The sequence below is a fragment of the Palaemon carinicauda genome, chromosome 20, assembly GCF_036898095.1.
Source record: "Palaemon carinicauda isolate YSFRI2023 chromosome 20, ASM3689809v2, whole genome shotgun sequence".
NCBI classification, from domain to species: domain Eukaryota; kingdom Metazoa; phylum Arthropoda; class Malacostraca; order Decapoda; family Palaemonidae; genus Palaemon; species Palaemon carinicauda.
Window position 1 is genome coordinate 40795774 of NC_090744.1, and position 20261 is coordinate 40816034.

Here is a 20261-nt window from a genome sequence, read left to right on the forward strand (position 1 = left end):
TAATATAACCTGCAGATACACAAAGTAGAAGCGAAGAATCTCATTTCAATTAAATTCTAATATACTTTACACTTTAGTCAAATGCAGTACTTTGATTTTAGAACTCAAAATGCTAAATGCAAAAATGTGGTTCATCCTGTTATTACATCAATGTTGCAATGTGTTCTTATTCAGACTAGCTGAAGCCGTAACCAAAATTGTTATTGTGGCCATGAGAATTGCTGTAATAATCCTTTGATGAAGCCAATATAAATTGTCTAGATTAATGGCATCTTTCTGTACCATGTGATTCATTCACTTGTTACCATTGTTGTATTTATTTCACAAGTACTGAAGTACTGATTATTACTACCAAAGATACTGTTAATTTACTTTTGTAATATACCCCCATAAACTATTGTGATTTCCCCATATTCCTAATGAAACCTTCTCTACAACTTAGTCATGTTATTTTCTCCAATAAGTGGGAAATTTTGTCAAAAATTATTGATGGTTAGCATCAGGTTTCATCCAGACTATGGTAGTGTATAAAATCACAAATTTTAAAAAAGTAATTTGTACTTTTCCTAACTGTACAAACTAAAAGTTCTTTAATAAGAGTACAATTCCGGAAAGCTGGAATTTGGCTATTCAAATTTATAATAAGGTGTAGGTAGATACTCTTGGACGACGGGTAAGGCCGCCAACACTACAGTACTGTAAGTAGCCACTTCGACACTAACTTAGGTCTTGTCAAGACGGGAAGCATAACTTGAAAGGATTCAGATTTGTAAAAACATAAATCACTTCAAAATATTTGTGATTCCTTCCAACATATATACAAACATTTGTCCATTAATAGGAAACTTATCCTTAGGAGATATGAAGCTCCTATAACCAAAATTACTTATTTAAATCTTGGAATGTCTAAGCACTTGGACCTACAAAAAGTGCCAATTTGATGACTCCTGCAAAAAGGATGCCCCAGCTGATTAGCTAGGTTAAAGTGAATCTTTACAAATTGATCATTGAAGAACCGACATCCTTCTTGGTATGTGGCGTCTGATAGGGTCTGGGACTTTTTGTAGTAGTCTTTTTAGTGCGGACGTTTTGGCGTACATTTTTTGTTATTTCTTTACCGAAATAAAAGAAAAATATATCGCTAATGTGTTTGATATGCATAAGCAGTAGCATTGAGTGTTTGTACATACAAAAGTTCTTTTTATTGTGTTTAACTTAAAAATGTAAATAATGATAAATTCATGGTAAATAAATAATCATGAGAGAGAGAGAGAGAGAGAGAGAGAGAGAGAGAGAGAGAGAGAGAGAGAGAGAGAGAGAGAGAGAGAGAGAGAGAGAGAGAGAGAGAGTGTGTGTGTGTGTGTGTGTTAGCTAATGCATCATAGTGTGAATGTACATGGGTAATAACTTATTTTACTATAAAATAAATACAAGTTGAGTAAGAATGTCTGTTTTTATTGTTTCTATGACCTTCAAATATATTGCTCAAGTTTCATCATAACAAAATCCCAAACTAGATAGACTTTTCCAATGTCCAGGAACGTAACATCCCCTATTACCTTTACTTCTTATGGAGAAATTATGTTCTGTTAACACGACCTCTCCAGGAACATAACCCTCGTATTAACGGGGAGTTAACTGTGACTTGTATTTTTCCTAGCTATACAAACCTGGAGATCTTTACACATACTATAACTGTCAGCACCTAACCCCGGAAAGTTCTGCCGCAATTACAAAAGTGACAGTTAGTTGCTAGTGCTGGGCAGCCTACCCAGCTCCTCCGCCCCTAACTAGCGGTGGGTAGTTACACCCTGACAAAACGCTTATCAGATAGTTTCGGCTTCGCCGAAATAAATTCTTCATAGTAAAGAGCTCCAGGTTTGTATTGCTGGGAAAAATAAAAACTATTTATAAATTTGTTATATTTACTCGAGATTCATCTGCTAAGAAACCCTCACATTTCCGAAATCTCATACAATCCATTAGACCACTAGATCTCGAGGCAGAAGCAAAGCTGGTAACCTGAATTCTTATATCCCTCTGCTTGCTGAGGTAAGAGTTCATAACCATCCACTCATTTCAAAATTAGTAAAGTATCATATCAATAAGATTTCCTTAGAGCAAAAGTAACCGAAGGATTGCATCATGTTTCAGATGACTACATTTTTCTAATTTTTATATTCCTCCAAACTATGAAGTAAGTGATAATGATCATCCTCTTTATAGCTATATTACTGACAAGATATCGTATAATTCCTGTTGACCAGGATAGATAATTCAAAATAGTGTTTTTAAAGCTTCAGATAGACGTATGTTTGAGTCGCATTTAGAATGGTAGTGAGCCGGTTTCATGTAGGCTCGACCACTAACCCTTCTTTATATCTACCGAGTCGAGTGGGATTCTCCACAAAAGGTACCTTAACACAAAATACTTTAGCATACCTTTTCTTTATGTTCCTCTTTTGTATCCTCGTCTTCTACTTCCGTTTCTGAACTGTGTAGTTCTTGAGATCCAATAGGCATCCAGTACGTGGCAACAGCAATGACAAGTGAAAGCACAACAGATATGATAAAAATATAAGATGTGTTATCCCACAGGACTTCATATGACTCAAACCATGCCTGTACAAAAGAAGAAAGTCAATCAGTGAAAATTACAAATAAAGCATAAGTAAAAAAAAGCTTTTAAATATTGCTAAAAAAAAATTTGCAGTTATGAATGAATTTTTTTTATTAATTTTTTTTTAATATTTGCCTAACATTCATTGTGATATACATTTTGCAAGTGGAGCTTTGTTGACAAAATTAGAGGACTAGTTGTTGGCTTGTATAACTACCCCATCTATTTTAGAACTTGATCATTACTATTAATCTAAGTGGTCACTATAGGGTATCATCTGGTAACCAACATTTTTATTTTGTCTCCACTAGAAGGTTGAAAGGGGATCCATTGAATGTTGGGTAAATTTCAAAATAACTAAATTTCAAAAATATTGTTTAGTTTGATGTCTTACCCCACATTCATTGCTTTGATTCCCACATTGTGTGAAAGATGGAAGAGATAAATATAGAAAATATTTCTCAAATCACTATCCTAGTTTTCACCTTATCGGCTTGTTCCGAGGCAATCCAAGTTTGGCAGAGGCCTCATAACTTCTCTACTTCCATGAAAATGATAGGATTGCAAAGATAACATCTCCCTTCACCTAAAATATTGCTCCACCACAAGGACTACTACTAACTACAACCAAATAAGGAATTGTCAAAAGAACCTCTCTCTCGAGAAGTCGAGGTACTGACTTGACTACCGTAAGTACCTTACCTCAAATCCTTACTCATTCACCACGTAAAAATAAATATACAAAATTAAAAGAGCAAAATAAATTTATTACTTGCTTAATTTAAAATGTTTCTTGCCATAACCAGGGGACCTACCACCTACTGAACAAATGAATCATACACAACTTCAATTTCTTTTGAGTAAAGAGCAAAAACTGAATTCTGCCTCCTTGGGCCAGCACTCATTACCTTTGATAAGGTAAGATGTTTCCTATTCCTCTAATGTTATAAATCTTGAATTTGAGGGTAGAAATAATAGTCACTTTACAAGCTATGATATGCATCTACGATTAAACTCTTCATGAAATAGTATTTTGACGAGGGTAAATATTTTTTTTTAGAATTTTCATACTATAAGTGAGCTGATCTCTTTAAGTACTCCTTTAAATACCTAACTGGACAGAGGTATTTCCTAAATAGTTTTTTCCACACTGACACCTGCAAAAACATTGGAAAAATGTTTGGGGAGATTCTTCCATTTGAAGTCTTTCATGACTTAAAGATGATAATCTAGAAAGAATTGCTCTCTCTGCTTCAAAGCTCACATTGCAAAACACTGCTTGTAATTTGCTATCCCTCTTGGCTGAGGAAAAGCAACTACAAAGAGAATCTTCAAGGAAACATCTCTGAACCCTGATGACTACAGGCTCAAGTAATAACCCAGTAGGAACATTTAAGACTATGTCGAAATTTCGCGAGGCAGAATTTCTTATAAGAATTCTCGATACAAAAGGACATGGTAACATACTTAATGACTATAGTTGGCAAGATCCAAATAAGTGTGCTGTAGTACTGTAGCCATTATAGATCTAGAACCCTTGATAGTTGCAACTGCGGAGCTTTTGACATATCCAAGAAAAAAATATCTTAAGTGATATTGTCCTGAGAGGAATTGGTAGGACTTCCACCCATTAATGTACAGAGACCATTGCTGTTGGTAGAACCCATTGTGCTTGGTACAGTACAGAAAAAGGGTAGAACTTCCCTTGGAAGCAATTACGAAGCTCTAAAGTGAGTTTCAAAAACCCTTCATATCTATGTAAACTGTGATGTCTCTCCATATGCGATAGTTTGAGAAGTATCCTCCTTGCGAGTAGGTTCTGGAGATGATAATCTCGTAGAGGACATTGTCTATACACCCCTCCCTTTGAGGCCACAACAGTGCCATAAGTCATTCTTGTATTTCTTGAACTTCTGAACTAACTGATCCTTCTTCTGATCATGGAAAAAGGCAGGAATCCACAAAGATCTAAGTTTGACCAGTTTTGCAGCATGACATCAGTTTTATTCTTTTGCCATTGTTTCTCCTCCTCTGGTCATTTTTAAAGGGAATTTTAAAACATTTTGACCTATCTGGGGTACTAAAATTATTGCTAGCCAACAGGCAGAAGTCATCACCAGAACATAATTGGACTAGGTTTACCAACAAAAGCCTTAGAAGTCTGAGAAAAAGAGGTTAAATTGCTTCCTGCTTGTGATTTGCACCAAAAATAGAGCTAGTTTGGTTGGAACTAGTCAAGGACGAAATGGTAAGAGCTGAAAAGACTGGTGACTTCTTTCTCCCTACCTCCATCTTATTTGAATAAAAACAAAACTTTTCTATAAGATTATCTATTCAGAGGATGCATGAACTGTTTCATTGGCTCTGTTATCTAACGAGCATTCTAAGCATAATACTACCAACTTTTTAGTTTCTCATTTCCAGAAACCCATTTGGAAATCTTCATTAGCTATGATTACAGTATAGATAACCCCTAATGAGATACTTGAAATGTAAATTTCTATAATCCTTCTCAAGTAGTTAACCATAACCTTAGTTGAACAAAAAGTCTTGCATGTGGCTACAGCTCTTCTTTTGAAAGGTCAGTCAAGCAGGCAAAGTCGAGATACTTCCCGGGAGACCACTCAACCCATATGGGAAGACTTGGCTACTTTGAATTCACAGATAATGTTAAAATGAAAGAAGTTGGTTTAGGAGTGAAGAATTTAATGTTCAAATTTTCCTATTGTTTTATTGAACATGTTTGTCATAGCCTTTGAAGCCTTGGGACCAATAAAGGTTGGGAATGATCAAATTTATGTATTACTTTACAATACTGTACTTCTGGATTCTGTCCAACCAAGAAAGAAAATCATTAGTAAGGGCTACTTAGTCTCAGTCATGCTCTTCCTCCAACATAAAAGCATTTGAATTAGACGACAGGAAAAGGGAATCTTATTTCAACCACTTCAGCAAAATCATGAACCAGTTTGGTATCTAATGCTAGGTCTACCAATTAGCAGAGGCCCCTTGATTTATTACTAATAGTAGAAACAAAAGCCTTTATAAGTGTTCCTCTTAAAAAGTTCCGAATCCAGAGAAGACTTGAGAAAGGATTTTCATCCTCTCATAAAGTGATGTCTCTTCTTAATCGGTGGTTGATTCATGAAATCTATTGGCAAGAAACTCGGGAAAACTTGCGTTTCATAAGCAGGAGGAGCACATGATTCATAAAACCTAAACACATAAGACAATGCAGCATGATTGTCAGGAGAATTAATGGTATAATTAATGCTAGAATCAGAGCCATGAGCAACACAAATGCAACCAGTGTGAGATTCTGTGGAATAATCAGGAACTACTAGTGAAAAATTCAATGCGCAAAAATAATGCTCTACTGGTACAATCAGCTCACAATTCCTTCCTTCATACCAGTCATTGTGCTATTCAGAGGCACACCATAGAAGCGCAAGACTTGCAGGCACTATCGGCAATATTTCCCCAGGCCTTATAACACTCACAACATCAGCTAAGCACAAAAGGGTGCTAGAGCTCTTGGCCGTTACCACAATCTTCTTGCTACTCCGAGGCAAAGCTAATATGCATTCATTAGCTATTAAATTGGAGATGTGCAAATTGGCACTTTCATGATGCAAGGATCATACTGTCTACATGTACTGTAAATCATTTTCAGGGAGAGTAAGAGTGCAATAGTAAAGTGCTTAGAAACATTTTCAAATCAAGAGACTCCATTCTAAAATTATTCTTGAATAACTTAAAACTACCATGAATAGCTAAAACACTCCTAGCTAGCATTAAATTATGACTTAACTGAACATTGAAAACATAACCTCCTACTACAGTATAGAATATTTCACTCTGCAGATAATATTATAGTAAAAAAAAAAAAAAAAAATCTGCAAAATCCTCCTCGATTCCATAGGCCTCCTGAATTTTTTCTTGTGCACTGAAAATAAAAATAATTACAGTATCTTGATCCTGCATGCCCTGACTACATAACTTTACATAACTTAAAAAACAAAGGTAGCATAGTTTAATCATATCCCCTCTTTTTAAGTAAGGTTAGAGGCATGTCTACCTCACATTCACTGAGGTTACCTATCCTGGCAGTAAGTACCTCAATCTACCTAGGCACTTCTCCCAATTTTTTTTATTGAGGGGGGGAGGACTTTCTTCACTCCATCCATCCACCCAAACCTTGGCCTTCCTCTTTTACTTTTCCCAACAACTCTTGCATTCATCACCACCTTCAGCAGACTGCCATTTTTCATTCTCTCTACAAAGCCAAACCACCTCAACACATTCATATCCACTCTAGCTGCTAATTAATTTCTTACACCCGTTCTCACTAACACTACTTCGTTCATAAACCTCTCTAGTTGACAGACACCAGCCATATTCCTCAGACACTTCATTTCGAACACATTCAACTACTGTCTCTACGCCATTTTCATTCCCCATAAGTTACAACTCCGATTCATACATCACAGTTAGTACAATCACTTTCTTATACAGAATTCTCTTTACATTCATTCTTAACACCCTATTCTTTACCATTCCCTTCACTGGCCCTAACACTTTACATCCTTCATTCACTCTCTGATGTATATCTGCTTCCACTTCACCATTTGCAACAACAACAGACCCCAAGTACTGTACTTGAACTGATCTATATCCTCAAGTAACTCTCTATTCAACATGACATTCAACTTCCCTTTTCATCCATCTCATAACCTTACTCTTACCCACATTAACTCTGAACTTCTTTCTCTCACACACCCTCCCAAACTCTGTCACTAATTGACCCAGCTTAAATGTCTAGCCATGGTTTCTACCATTGAATAAGATAAACCTGAAAACTACTCACTTTGGAATTTTGAGTGAGTGCTATCAACTTACACTAATAGTAAAATGAAGGGGTAAGGTAAATATCAGGAGGACAAGTGAGACTGAGATGGGGAGGGAGAAAAAGGAAGTCTTAGATTGAGTCAGTCATAGTATTAGCATTCAAAGGAAAATTTACACTAAAAGAGCAAACGGCCATATCGATCAAATTATGATCATTAGCAAGGCTACCCTCTGATGAATGAGAAGCATTATGCAGGACTCGCTTCATTAATGTTTCTTGCCTCAATCTAATCCTATATTCACTAAATCTAATACACCTGCAATTGATCAAGGATATAACTACATTCCCAGAAACTATCCAGCAATTATTTGCCTCAACAGGCAAACATATCTCATACATGTCAACATTTATGAGTCTTGTTTCAAACTACAGTACACATACACAAAATTCTAATACAACATTACGATCAATACTTGATATAGGGAGAGATACTTTTAAGGAAGAAGCACCACCTGTTGACAAAATATGAATGATTATTTCAAGATGGCTGCTTCTAATGACTGCTGTAGTAGCAGTAGTAGTGGTAATTTTCAAGGTATAAGATAGGAGAGTTTGTCAAACAAACCCACTAGTCCTCTAATTCTGAGTTTGCTAACCAAGCTGGGCTTGCAAAATGTATAGTACTGTACAATGAATATAGAGTAAAATTATAATTTAGTATGAACTATAAAATTTACTTATGAGAGACAAAAAAATTGATCAAAACTAAACAGCCAATGGAAGTAAAATCACTAAAAAAATACCTACATCTGCTTCTATGAAAATAAACTTTACCTTACCAGCCTCTAAAAATTAGAATAAACCTATATAAAGCACATAGGACTGCAGCATTTGTCAAAATACCTGTGGTATGCTCCGAGTACATTGCGAGCCTCAATACAGCTTCAAATACTTAACCCATAATAGTTCATCAACCTGCCAAATTGAACTTTTTTTCAGCGTAGTTCCTTCATAGCTAATAAGAAAGTATAAGAATAAAAACTGTAGAACTACTCTGTGCCAAAAGTAAACTGCTCAAAATCACACAAAAGGACAACTTGTATAATCTGATGAATAAGAGTTTTGTACTCTTGGCAAAAAATAAACTCACCTAAGGGCTTCTTTTTTCCAAGTAATGTTGAGCACATAGGTACCAAATCCTAATCAGCCATGCGGGTAAAATAAAATGTAATATTGGTGAGAAAAAATTAACAGGAATTATAGTTTAGGAAATGGTAACATAGCGCATTGAAAAGATTAGTAAATTCTAAGAAAAAACAAGACAGAAGAGCAGGTGAGCAGTGACTTAAGTTGAAAGGACTTACCTAAGCTAAGGTCATTGATTTATGAAGATCCTGTTTGCAGAGTTTAACAACTATGAAAGCAGAGCAGCCTTGTTGAGAATAGATTGAAATGAACGAGGACTAGCCTGGTTGAGAGAAGCCCTTAATTCACCTGTCGCAGTCATAGCCTAGAGGGCTATTTTATCAATAGCCTAAGTCCAGCACTTGAACTAAGCTTTGAGACATCACCACAGCAATTGTATCAAAGTAAGAAATGGAGAACTTGTAATTGCATTTGGATGTTACAAAAAAATTTACCTTACACAAGCAACCAAATAATGTTGACTAAAATTGCCTTAGCTTGCCTAAATGAATTTTACCTATCCAGGGACTTTCTGAAAGACAATTTTATCCATTATTCAAAAAACCTTTCATACAATGACACGCTCCTACCCAGTGTCGGATTGGCACGAAAAGGCCAGGGGAGATGATCTAGGATTTACGAGCGCTGATGAGCTGATGGTTTTAAAATGTTATTTTCATTAGTAAAATAAATTTTTGAATATACTTACCCGATGATCATGTAGCTGTCAACTCCGTTGCCCGACAGAAATCTACGGACGGGATACGCCAGCGATCGCTATACAAGAGGGGGGTGTACTCACCAGCGCCATCTGTGGTCAGGTACTCCAGTACTTCTTGTCAACACCACCTCAATTTTTCCCTCGGTCCACTGGTTCTCTATGGGGAGGAAGGGTGGGTCAATTAAATCATGATCATCGGGTAAGTATATTCAAAAATTTATTTTACTAATGAAAATAAAATTTTTCAATATTAATCTTACCCGATGATCATGTAGCTGATTCACACCCAGGGAGGTGGGTGAAAACCAGTATACATGTTAATCAAGAAGCTAAGTATCCCGTATTTCATTTTTATCAGTTATTCAAAATAACAAATAAAACGATAAGTACCTGGTAAGGAAGTCGACTTGAACCATTACTCTGCCTTTAATAAGTACGTCTTCCTTACCGAGCGCAGCGGTCCTCTTAGGAGGCTGAACGACTCTTAGGTGCTGAAGTATGAAGGGCTGCAACCCATACTAAAGGACCTCATCACAACCTCTAACCTAGGCGCTTCTCAAGAAAGAATTGACCACCCGCCAAATCAACTAGGATGCGGAAGGCTTCTTAGCCTACCGTACAACCCAAAACAACAATAAAAGCATTCAAGAGAAAGGTTAAAAAGGTTATGGGATTATGGGAATGTAGTGGCTGAGCCCTCACCTACTACTGCACTCGCTGCTACGAATGGTCCCAGGGTGTAGCAGTTCTCGTAAAGAGACTGGACATCTTTGAGATAGAATGATGCAAACACTGACTTGCTCCTCCAATAGGTTGCATCCATAACACTCTGCAGAGAACGGTTCTGTTTGAAGGCCACTGAAGTAGCCACAGCTCTCACTTCATGTGTCCTTACCTTCAGCAAAGCAAGGTCTTCTTCCTTCATATGAGAATGAGCTTCTCTAATCAGAAGCCTTATGTAGTAAGAAACTGCGTTCTTAGACATAGGCAGTGAAGGTTTCTTAATAGCACACCATAAGGCCTCCGATTGTCCTCGCAAGGGTTTTGACCTTTTAAGATAGTACTTAAGAGCTCTGACAGGGCAAAGTACTCTCTCCTGTTCGTTACCCACCATGTTGGAAAGGCTAGGTATTTCAAACGATTTAGGCCAAGGACGTGAAGGAAGCTCGTTTTTAGCCAAAAAACCGAGCTGTAAGGAACATGTAGCCGTTTCAGATGTGAAACCTATGTTCCTGCTGAAGGCGTGAATCTCACTTACTCTTTTGGCTGTTGCAAGGCAGACGAGGAAAAGAGTTTTTAGAGTGAGGTCCTTGAAAGAGGCTGACTGGAGAGGTTCAAATCTTGATGACATAAGGAACCTTAGGACTACGTCTAGATTCCAGCCTGGAGTGGACAACCGACGTTCTTTAGAGGTCTCAAAAGACCTAAGGATGTCCTGAAGATCTTTGTTGGTGGAAAGATCCAAGCCTCTGTGGCGGAAAACCGCTGCCAACATACTTCTGTACCCCTTGATCGTAGGAGCTGATAGAGATCTAACATTCCTAAGATGCAACAGGAAGTCAGCAACTTGGGTTACAGTGGTACTGGTAGAGGAAACTGCATTGGCTCTGCACCAGCTTCGGAAGACTTCCCACTTAGATTGATAGACTCTGCGAGTGGATATCCTCCTTGCTCTGGCAATCGCTCTGGCTGCCTCCTTCGAAAAGCCTCTAGCTCTTGAGAGTCTTTCGATAGTCTGAAGGCAGTCAGACGAAGAGCGTGGAGGCTTGGGTGTACCTTCTTTACGTGAGGTTGACGCAGAAGGTCCACTCTTAGAGGGAGAGTCCTGGGAACGTCGACCAGCCATTGCAGTACCTCTGTGAACCATTCTCTTGCAGGCCAAAGGGGAGCAACCAACGTCAGTCGTGTCCCTTCGTGAGAGACGAACTTCTGAAGAACCCTGTTGATGATCTTGAACGGCGGGAATGCATACAGGTCGAGGTGGGACCAGTCCAGCAGAAAGGCATCCACGTGAACTGCTGCCGGGTCTGGAATCGGGGAACAGTACAATGGGAGCCTCTTGGTCATCGAGGTAGCGAACAGATCTATAGTTGGCTGACCCCACAGGGTCCAAAGTCTGTTGCACACGTTCTTGTGAAGGGTCCACTCTGTGGGGATGACTTGACCCTTCCGGCTGAGGCGATCTGCCGTAACATTCATATCGCCCTGAATGAACCTCGTTACTAGCGTGAGCTTTCGACTTTTTGACCAAATGAGGAGGTCCCTTGCGATCTCGAACAGCTTCCTCGAATGAGTCCCTCCCTGCTTGGAGATGTACGCCAAGGCTGTGGTGTTGTCGGAGTTCACCTCCACCACCTTGTTTAGCAGGAGGGACTTGAAGTTCATTAAGGCCAGATGAACTGCCAACAACTCCTTGCAATTGATGTGAAGCGTTTCCTGTTCCTTGTTCCATGTCCCCGAGCATTCCTGTCCGTCCAATGTCGCGCCCCAGCCCGAGTCTGATGCGTCCGAGTAGAGATGAAGGTCGGGGGTCTGAACAGCTAACGAGAGACCCTCCTTGAGAAGAATGCTGTTCTTCCACCACGTTAGAGTAGCCCTCATCTCTTTGGAAACAGGAATAGAGACCGTCTCGAGCGTCATATCCTTGTTCCAGTGAGCTGCCAGATGGTACTGAAGGGGGCGGAGGTGGAGTCTCCCTAACTCGATGAACAGGGCTAGCGATGAAAGAGTCCCTGTTAGACTCATCCACTGCCTCACCGAGCATCGGTTCCTCCTCAGCATGCTCAGGATGCACTCCAGGGCTTGGTTGATTCTTGGGGCCGATGGAAAAGCCCGAAAAGCTCGACTCTGAATCTCCATCCCCAGGTAAACGATGGTTTGGGAAGGAACGAGCTGGGACTTCTCTAAATTGACCAAGAGGCCCAGTTCCTTGGTCAAATCCAAAGTCCATCTGAGACTCTCCAGACAGCGACGACTTGTGGGAGCTCTTAAAAGCCAGTCGTCTAAATAAAGGGAGGCTCTGATGTCTGCCAAGTGAAGGAATTTCGCAATATTCCTCATCAGTCGCGTAAACACAAGAGGTGCCGTGGTCAGGCCAAAGCACAGGGCTTGGAACTGGTACACAACCTCTCCAAAGACGAATCTCAGAAAAGGTTGGGAGTCTGGATGGATGGGAACGTGAAAGTAGGCGTCTTTCAGATCTAACGAGACCATCCAGTCCTCCTGCCTGACCGCTGCTAGGACCGACTTCGTCGTCTCCATTGTGAACGTCTGCTTGGTGACATAAGCATTGAGCGCACTGACGTCCAGCACCGGTCTCCAACCTCCTGTCTTCTTGGCCACCAGGAAGAGACGGTTGTAAAAGCCCGGGGATTGATGGTCCCGGACTATCACCACTGCCTCCTTCTGTAACAGGAGCGACACCTCTTGATGTAACGCTAGCCTCTTGTCCTTCTCCTTGTAGTTGGGAGAGAGGTTGATGGGAGATGTGGTCAGAGGGGGATTGCGGCAGAACGGAATTCTGTAACCCTCCCTTAGCCACTTGACAGACTGAGCGTCTGCACCTCTGCTCTCCCAGGCTTGCCAGAAGGTCTTGAGTCTGGCTCCTACAGCTGTCTGGAGAGGAAGGAAGTCAAAGCTTGCTTTTCGTGGACTTGGCACCTTTCTTGGACTTGCCCCGGTGACTGTCTCCCCGGGTACCTCCTCTACTGGGGGCTCTGCCACGAAAGGGCGGAATGAATCTGGTAGCAGGTGTATCAGCCACAGGGGTGCGGTAAGATCTCGGCACGGAAGGTAAGGTTTTAGCCTTACGTGCTGAAGAGGCCATGAGGTCATGCGTATCTTTCTGGATAAGAGCCGCAGCCATCTCCTTGATTAACTCCTCCGGAAACAGGAACTTGGAGAGAGGAGCAAACAGCAACTGTGACCTCTGGCAAGGGGTGATACCAGTCGATAAGAAGGAGCATAGAAGTTCCCTTTTCTTGAGGACTCCTGAGACAAAAACAGACGCAAGTTCGCCAGAACCATCGCGAATTGCTTTGTCCATACAGGACATGATCAGCATGGCCGAGTCTTTGTCAGAAGGGGCAGTCTTCCTGCTTAGGGCCCCCAGGCACCAATCGAGGAAGTTAAAAATTTTGAAGGCGTGAAAGACTCCCTTCATCAAGTGGTCCAGATCAGAAAAAGTCCAGCAGACCTTCGAGCGTCTCATAGCCGACCTGCGGGGAGAGTCAACCAAACTTGAGAAGTCGACCTGGGCAGAGGCAGGAACCCCCAAGCCAGGTTCCTCTCCCGTGGCATACCAGACGCCCGACTTAGAAGCCAGCTTAGGAGGAGGAAACACAAACGAGGTCCTTCCCAGTTGCTGCTTGGACTGCAACCAATCCCCTAAAATCCTCAAAGCTCTCCTTGATGATCTGGCGAGGACAAGCTTGGTGTAGGCAGACGTAATAGGCTGCATGCCTAGAGAAAACTCGGATGGAGGAGAACGAGGGGTTGCAGAAACGAAGTGTTCAGGGTATAACTCTCTGAACAGAGCCAGGACCTTACGAAAGTCTAAGGAAGGCGGCGAAGGCTTGTGTCCCTCCACATCAGAAGTAGGATCATCCAGGTGAGCAGCTTCATCCTCAGAAACCTCATCGCCTGAGAGTTGAGTAGCAAGAGGTAACGGTAGAGCGGTATGCTGAATGGCTGAATCCTGCAGAACGGGTGCATGCGCACTTGCGGATCCATCATCACGCCTCTGCTGAAGAGACTGAGGGCTGGCAATGACAAAGTCATGAGGCTGGTGTGAGGGAGGTTCTGCGGTGGTCTGAGGAGCAAGCGTGGTCAGAAGCGAATGCTGTAAGGCATGAGGCTCATGCTGCATGGTATGCGGCTCATGCTGTATGGGAAGAGGCTCATGCTGCGAAGAATGCGGCTGCTGAATGGTAAGAGGCTCGTGCTGCATGCGTTGAGGAGGCTGCCTCATAGCATGAGGCTCCTGCCTCAAGGGTTGCGCCTGCCTCAAGGGTTGAGGAGGTTGCTGCGCAGAGTGAGGCTCCTGCCTCAAGGGTTGAGGAGGTTGCCGCATAGCATGAGGCTGCTGCCTCATGGGTAGAGGAGGTTGCCGCATAGCATGAGGCTCCTGCCTCATGGGTAGAGGAGGTTGCCGCATAGCATGAGGCTCCTGCCTCAAGGGTTGAGGAGGTTGCCTCATAGCAAGAGGTTCCTGCCTCAAGGGTAGAGGAGGTTGCTGCATAGCGCTGGAACCTGGCAACTCCCAATGCGGCAGCTCACGCATGGAAGCAGGAGGAGCCTCAAGAACATACGTCTGGCAGGGAGGACTGCGCAGAGGTGGAGGAGCGCTCGCAGGAGGAGGTGTGCTAACCTTCTCTGCCTGATACTCCTGCATCAAAGCCGCAAGCTGAGACTGCATAGTCTGCAGCACAGACAACTTGGGGTCCACAGAAGTTGGAGCAGAGGCCTGTTGAGGCACCGCTTTACCTCTCTTAGGAGGTGTGCAGTCATCAGATGACTGCGGCGAGTCCGTACTGGCCCAGTGGCTACACCTGGGCCGTTGGACTAGCTCGGACGGGACCTTACGTTTGAGAGGCCTAGAGACCTGGGTCCACCGTTTCCTCCTGGAAACTTCTTCCGCAGACGAGGAATTTAAGGGCTCAATCGTCTGGGAGTGGAAGTGACGATCTCTATCAGATACGCCCGCAACCACTGAGGATACAACTGTGCGCCGATCAAGGCCTGCCGAACCCTTTTGCCCTTCGACTTTGCTTCTCCCCTGGGCTTGGGAGCTTGCAAGAGGTCCCGGACTGGGAGGACGACTGGCACGCACAGAAGTATCCTCATGCGCAACACTGACACTGACACTAGGCACAGCACTGGCACTAACACTTCCCACTGCACTTTTCACTTTAAGTTCCTTGACATCTGCCAAGAGAAGATTGTGGTCACTAACTAAAGACTCCACCTTATCACCAAGAGCCTGAATGGCACGCAACATATCCGTCATATCAGGCTGAGCACTCGTAGCAGGTTCGGGGGTCACCACCACAGGGGAAGGAAAAGGTTGAGGGTCATGGGGGGAGGAATAAACCAAAGAGCGAGAAGAACTCCTCCTAACTCTCTCCCTCTCTAACCTAGTCGTATACTTGAGGAATTCATTAAAATCGAATTCCGAAAGCCCAGCACATTCCCCACATCGATCTTCCAACTGACAGGATTTTCCCCTACAGTCGGAACAAACGGTGTGAGGATCAACAGAGGCCTTCGGAAGACGCCTATTACAAGTCCTAACACTACAACGCCTAATTTTAGGAGCTTGAGAGTGGTCGGACATCTTGAATTTAGAGAACAGTCAAGGGGGAATTCCAAAGTAAAGCAAAGATCGTTAACCAATAAATCAATTTAATTCCAAAAGCTATCTAAGCTAAGGGAAAAGCTTCCTGTACAGCGAAGGCTAAATTTTAGAGCAAATACTTCACCAAAACCGTGAACAAAGACTCCAAAATCAACAGCGTATCCATGTAGGTCTTGCCGGCGGCACGACAGAGGAAAAATTGAGGTGGTGTTGACAAGAAGTACTGGAGTACCTGACCACAGATGGCGCTGGTGAGTACACCCCCCTCTTGTATAGCGATCGCTGGCGTATCCCGTCCGTAGATTTCTGTCGGGCAACGGAGTTGACAGCTACATGATCATCGGGTAAGATTAATATTGAAAATATACAAACACTGCCACCTATGTAAATGATAGATATACAGTAATAAGAATGCTTTATGCATAGTGCTCATTCACTTTTAATATAATCACAAAATAGTTCTTAATTACTAATGATTACTAAAAGATATATATTGCATTGCTTGTGCATAACAATGACTATAATCTCATCTTTATTATCCATTGTCATAAATATCCATGACTATTGTATATTGCTTCCATTAGATAATCATAACTGTTTGTAGATGATATTGCAAATCGCTAAATATAATTACCGTAATTAGGATAGGAATATCCCTTTCAATATTTATCGACAACAATGAATCAAGGGCATTTGTTACATGACCCATTAACACAAGAGGAATCATGAATCACTGCCAAGGGTACAATTTTGATCTGGTTCTTCTCAGTAAATAATACCATCATAATCATTACAAAATGCCTTAAGTTCTGAAATAGATTTTCTTGGTCAACTTCAACAAAGTCTGCTAAAGAATGCATTCGTTCATTCACACATTCATGAGCAATTCATTTTTATTATCATAATCATTATCACTATCACTATTATTAAATCATTATTATTACTAGCTAAGCTACAACCCTAGTTAAAGAAGCAGTATGCTTTAAGCCCAAGGGCTAAGGCAGAGAAAATAGCCTAGAGGGGAAAGAAAATAAGGTAACAGATAGAATGTGAGCCCGAGTGTACCCTCCAGCAAGAAAATTCTAAACCAAGAAATTTTAAGACCATGATACTGAGGCTATGTCACTACCCAATGGTTTGATACTGGAGTGGCCTTCCCTTAGAAGAGCTGCATACCATAGATAATGAGTCTCTTCTACCCTTACCAAGTGGAAAGTAACCACTGAACAATTACAGTACCGTAGTTAACACCGCGAGTGAAGAATTTTTCAGTTATCTTAAGTGTTGTTATGGTGAAGGAGGAAAGAGAAGAATGTGTAAAGATAAAGGCCAGACTATTCTGTGTATATGTAGGCAAAGGATAATTTAGCCATAACCAGAGAGGGGTACAATGTTAAACTGCCTGGCGAATATCTAAATTAAGTGTTCAAAGTGGTTTTATTGGAGTTTAGGTGAATAAATATACTTGGTAACTTTCAAATGCATTTTTCTCAAAACTTTGTTTTTTCAACTAAAAAGTTACATTAAAAACCTTATAACTTTGCTAATTCTTAGCCGATTTAAAAAAATTGGGCCCAAATGATTTGAAAATAAATTTTGCATAATTATCATAATATACATTTCTTAAATATGTTATTTTCATTAGTAAAATGACAAATTCGAAGATAATTTGTATTTTTCCTAACCATACAAACCTTAGCTATTTACAAAGGGTTATTACTTTTAGCGTAGCTGAAATGGCGAGCCATTAGAATTTAACGAGGGTGTATTACCCCCGCGCTAGTTAGCGGGGGGGTAGGGGAGTGGTAGCTAGCTACCCCTCCTCCCCCTCACACACAGGTGAATACTCACTTTCACTTAGAGGTAGGACTTGTCTTGGGGGACAGGGCTGGCGGGCAAATATGTGTAAATAGCTAAGGTTTGTATGGTTAGGAAAAATACAAATTATCTTCGAATTTGTCATTTGTTCCGTAACCGAAATACAAACCACGCTATTTACAAAGGGTGACTTATCCCTTAGGAAGGGTGGAAAGTCCCCAGCCATACTGGCTTTGGCTTTACCCGGGGACTCAGAATCCGAGTGAGTCGCACTCGAGAAAAGGAGTCCCTGCACCTCACAAGTTCCTTGCACCGCAAGGAACCATGTGGCCTACGTAAGCTTGTGTGTGAAGGAAGAAGTGTGACCCGTCTTAGGCAGTTGACCTGGAGTTCCAGAAGGAACTCTGGGTTAGGACGTTCCCAATACCACCTCGTCAGGGTATGGGGGACGCGACAGTATTGACTCAATACTCGGAACACAAGGAAGCATGGTTTACCTGCAGAGGTTCGAGGTCAGCTATGCAGAGACCAGGATGCTGCTTCCCCGTAGAGGGGATGATGAAGAAAGAAGTAAGGGCCAGACATACTTCTTTCGTTCATGCAGACTAAAACCTGATAACAATGCCCTCAACCTTCTGCTACCTGTCCAAAAAGGAGCCTGAGGTTAGACCAGCTGTTGTGTAGCCACCACAGAGCGATAGAAAACGTATCGAGACTCCTGTGGGTCACGCCCTGCAGGAAGCGGGCTGCGAAGGTCATCAGACGCTTCCAGACTCCAGCTTGTAGCACCTGCGTCACAGAGTAGTATTACTCGAAGGCGAGGGACGTTGCGATGTATCCAACATCGTGCTGTAGGGCGACGTGACGGGGGAGGGTCTGAAGACAGGTCGAGATGAATGTCCTTGAGTCCGGGCTGAAGAGGTATACTGGTGACTCTCCCCCCATGTCCTCCTTGTGTTCCCAAATCGGCTGCAACTGAGGCCAAACTGCAGCTGTTCCCAGCGCTAACCTCTCGATTCCTGTACTGGCAAGAAAGAGAAGGTCTTGGGACATCAGACACAGAATGGAGACTCAAAATCTTGAATGAATCGGACCGAAGGGTCGGGACCCTCAGATTCTGAGTCTAGCCAACAACTCAGGAGCGAGCCTGAATGTTGCCTTCCCCTCTTCCTTAGAAAGGGGGGGAGATGTAAGAGACCAAGAAGATTGCTTACACACTGGCCGTGGCCAGAGTGAGCAGAAGACCCAAGGCGGAATACAATCCGAGGCCTGTCGTAAAAGGGTCTTGAGAAGATCTCTTAAAGGACTAAAAGTCCGAGCCATGCTCCAAGTTGGAGGTCTTCCTCCGACTAGGGCAGGGACGATCGTAGCTTCGCATGAGCGAGGATAGATCCAGCGGGCAGGAAAAAGTTATTCCTTTAAGCCTGAAGGTCAGGGAAAGGCTGAGCGACAGGCTTCATTGCCAAGAGCGGAAAGGAGTTTCCTAACGCCGAAAGGCAATAAGACCGTTATTGCTGGAGAAGAGGCCTCACGGGAAGAGGTATATCTCCCACGGCACCAACCACCTTAGACTCTTCACTTTGCCTGGGAGACCCCTGTGGATGACTATCGCAGATGACGCGACCTCCGTACCGCGACTGTAGCGGGTTGTCTCTTCTAGAGGAGGAAGCGTAGTGTCTCCAGGCATGAAGCCGAAGCGACGCCCCGGTTCGGGAGAGATGTCGCAGTGTGGTTGCTTGAGTAGTCTGCGCCGTGGGAGAAGCTCTCCCGGGAGTTCCGTCAGGGGAAGCAGAGGGTCCAGAAACCGTTCTGCGCATAGTCCCAGTGGAGCTCTCCCATTGAAAGGTTGACAGACAACCTGGTTTTGTTGAGACCCATTGTCCGCAGACAAAAAGGAGGGAAGACGCAGGCGTCGAAGTTGTCCCACCATCACCGGAATGCATCTTGCCAGAGTCTCGGGGTCTGAGACTGGGGGGAAAACTAGCGGAAGCTTGAGGTACCAAGCTGTCGCGATCAGGTCCCCCAGACCAGCACTTGCTGGTTACCCAAGGTCAAAGACCCCTAGGTACACTCTCTCTATGAGGCTCTGCTCGGATAGTCTGAGAGAAACATTCCCCTGCCTGGAATGAGAGAGCCGATGGTGGAATTGAGAGAATCTCAATCATCCCGGTATCTCTACTGCAAGATGTGAAGGTGTGAAAATGCGTCCCCTGCTGGTTAGCATGAAGTCGACACGCAACGGGGCGACTTGGCAGGAGCGGTAGGATCTGAAGAGGGGCCAGACTAAGGCCCTTAAGCCTGCCCGAATGATGGAGAGGTATCCTTCAGGTCTTGACCATAGGCCTGGACCGGAACATGCCCCCCCCCCCCTTTCCTTTGACGAGTCCGAGAACCGCATCAAGAATGTGGGGAAAGGACGAGAATATCCACTACCATCAAGAGGCTCCATAGGTCAACACCCATTGCAGGTTTAATAGTTCCGCTGGTCCCATAGGGCCAGGGAGTCCGGTTAAACATTGCCTGAAGCCACCGGAACTTGGATCGCCCCACATGGAACTTATCCTGAGGCGACCGTTCGGACTATAAACGGGTCAATGAGGAAAGAAGAACTAGGAAACGTTCCAAGGTAGGGCTGAAAACTCTGCTTGACTGAGAACAGGTACTGCGACTCTCCTCAGTCTTGCCACAGTCAACCGAAAGGAAGGCTCGGAGG

General features: G+C 42.9%; 1 protein-coding gene across 4 annotated transcripts in view; it reads right to left on the minus strand.

Moving 5' to 3' along the window:
- The window catches only part of LOC137660296 (matrix-remodeling-associated protein 7-like), an 84654-nt gene that overhangs the window by 12489 nt on the left and 51904 nt on the right, over window positions 1-20261 (minus strand). For all 4 annotated transcript variants that reach the window (XM_068395086.1, XM_068395085.1, XM_068395087.1 and 1 more), the window contains one exon: window positions 2443-2622. In XM_068395086.1, the coding sequence (XP_068251187.1) occupies window positions 2443-2622 (180 nt within the window). The remainder of the gene's footprint in view (window positions 1-2442; window positions 2623-20261) is intronic.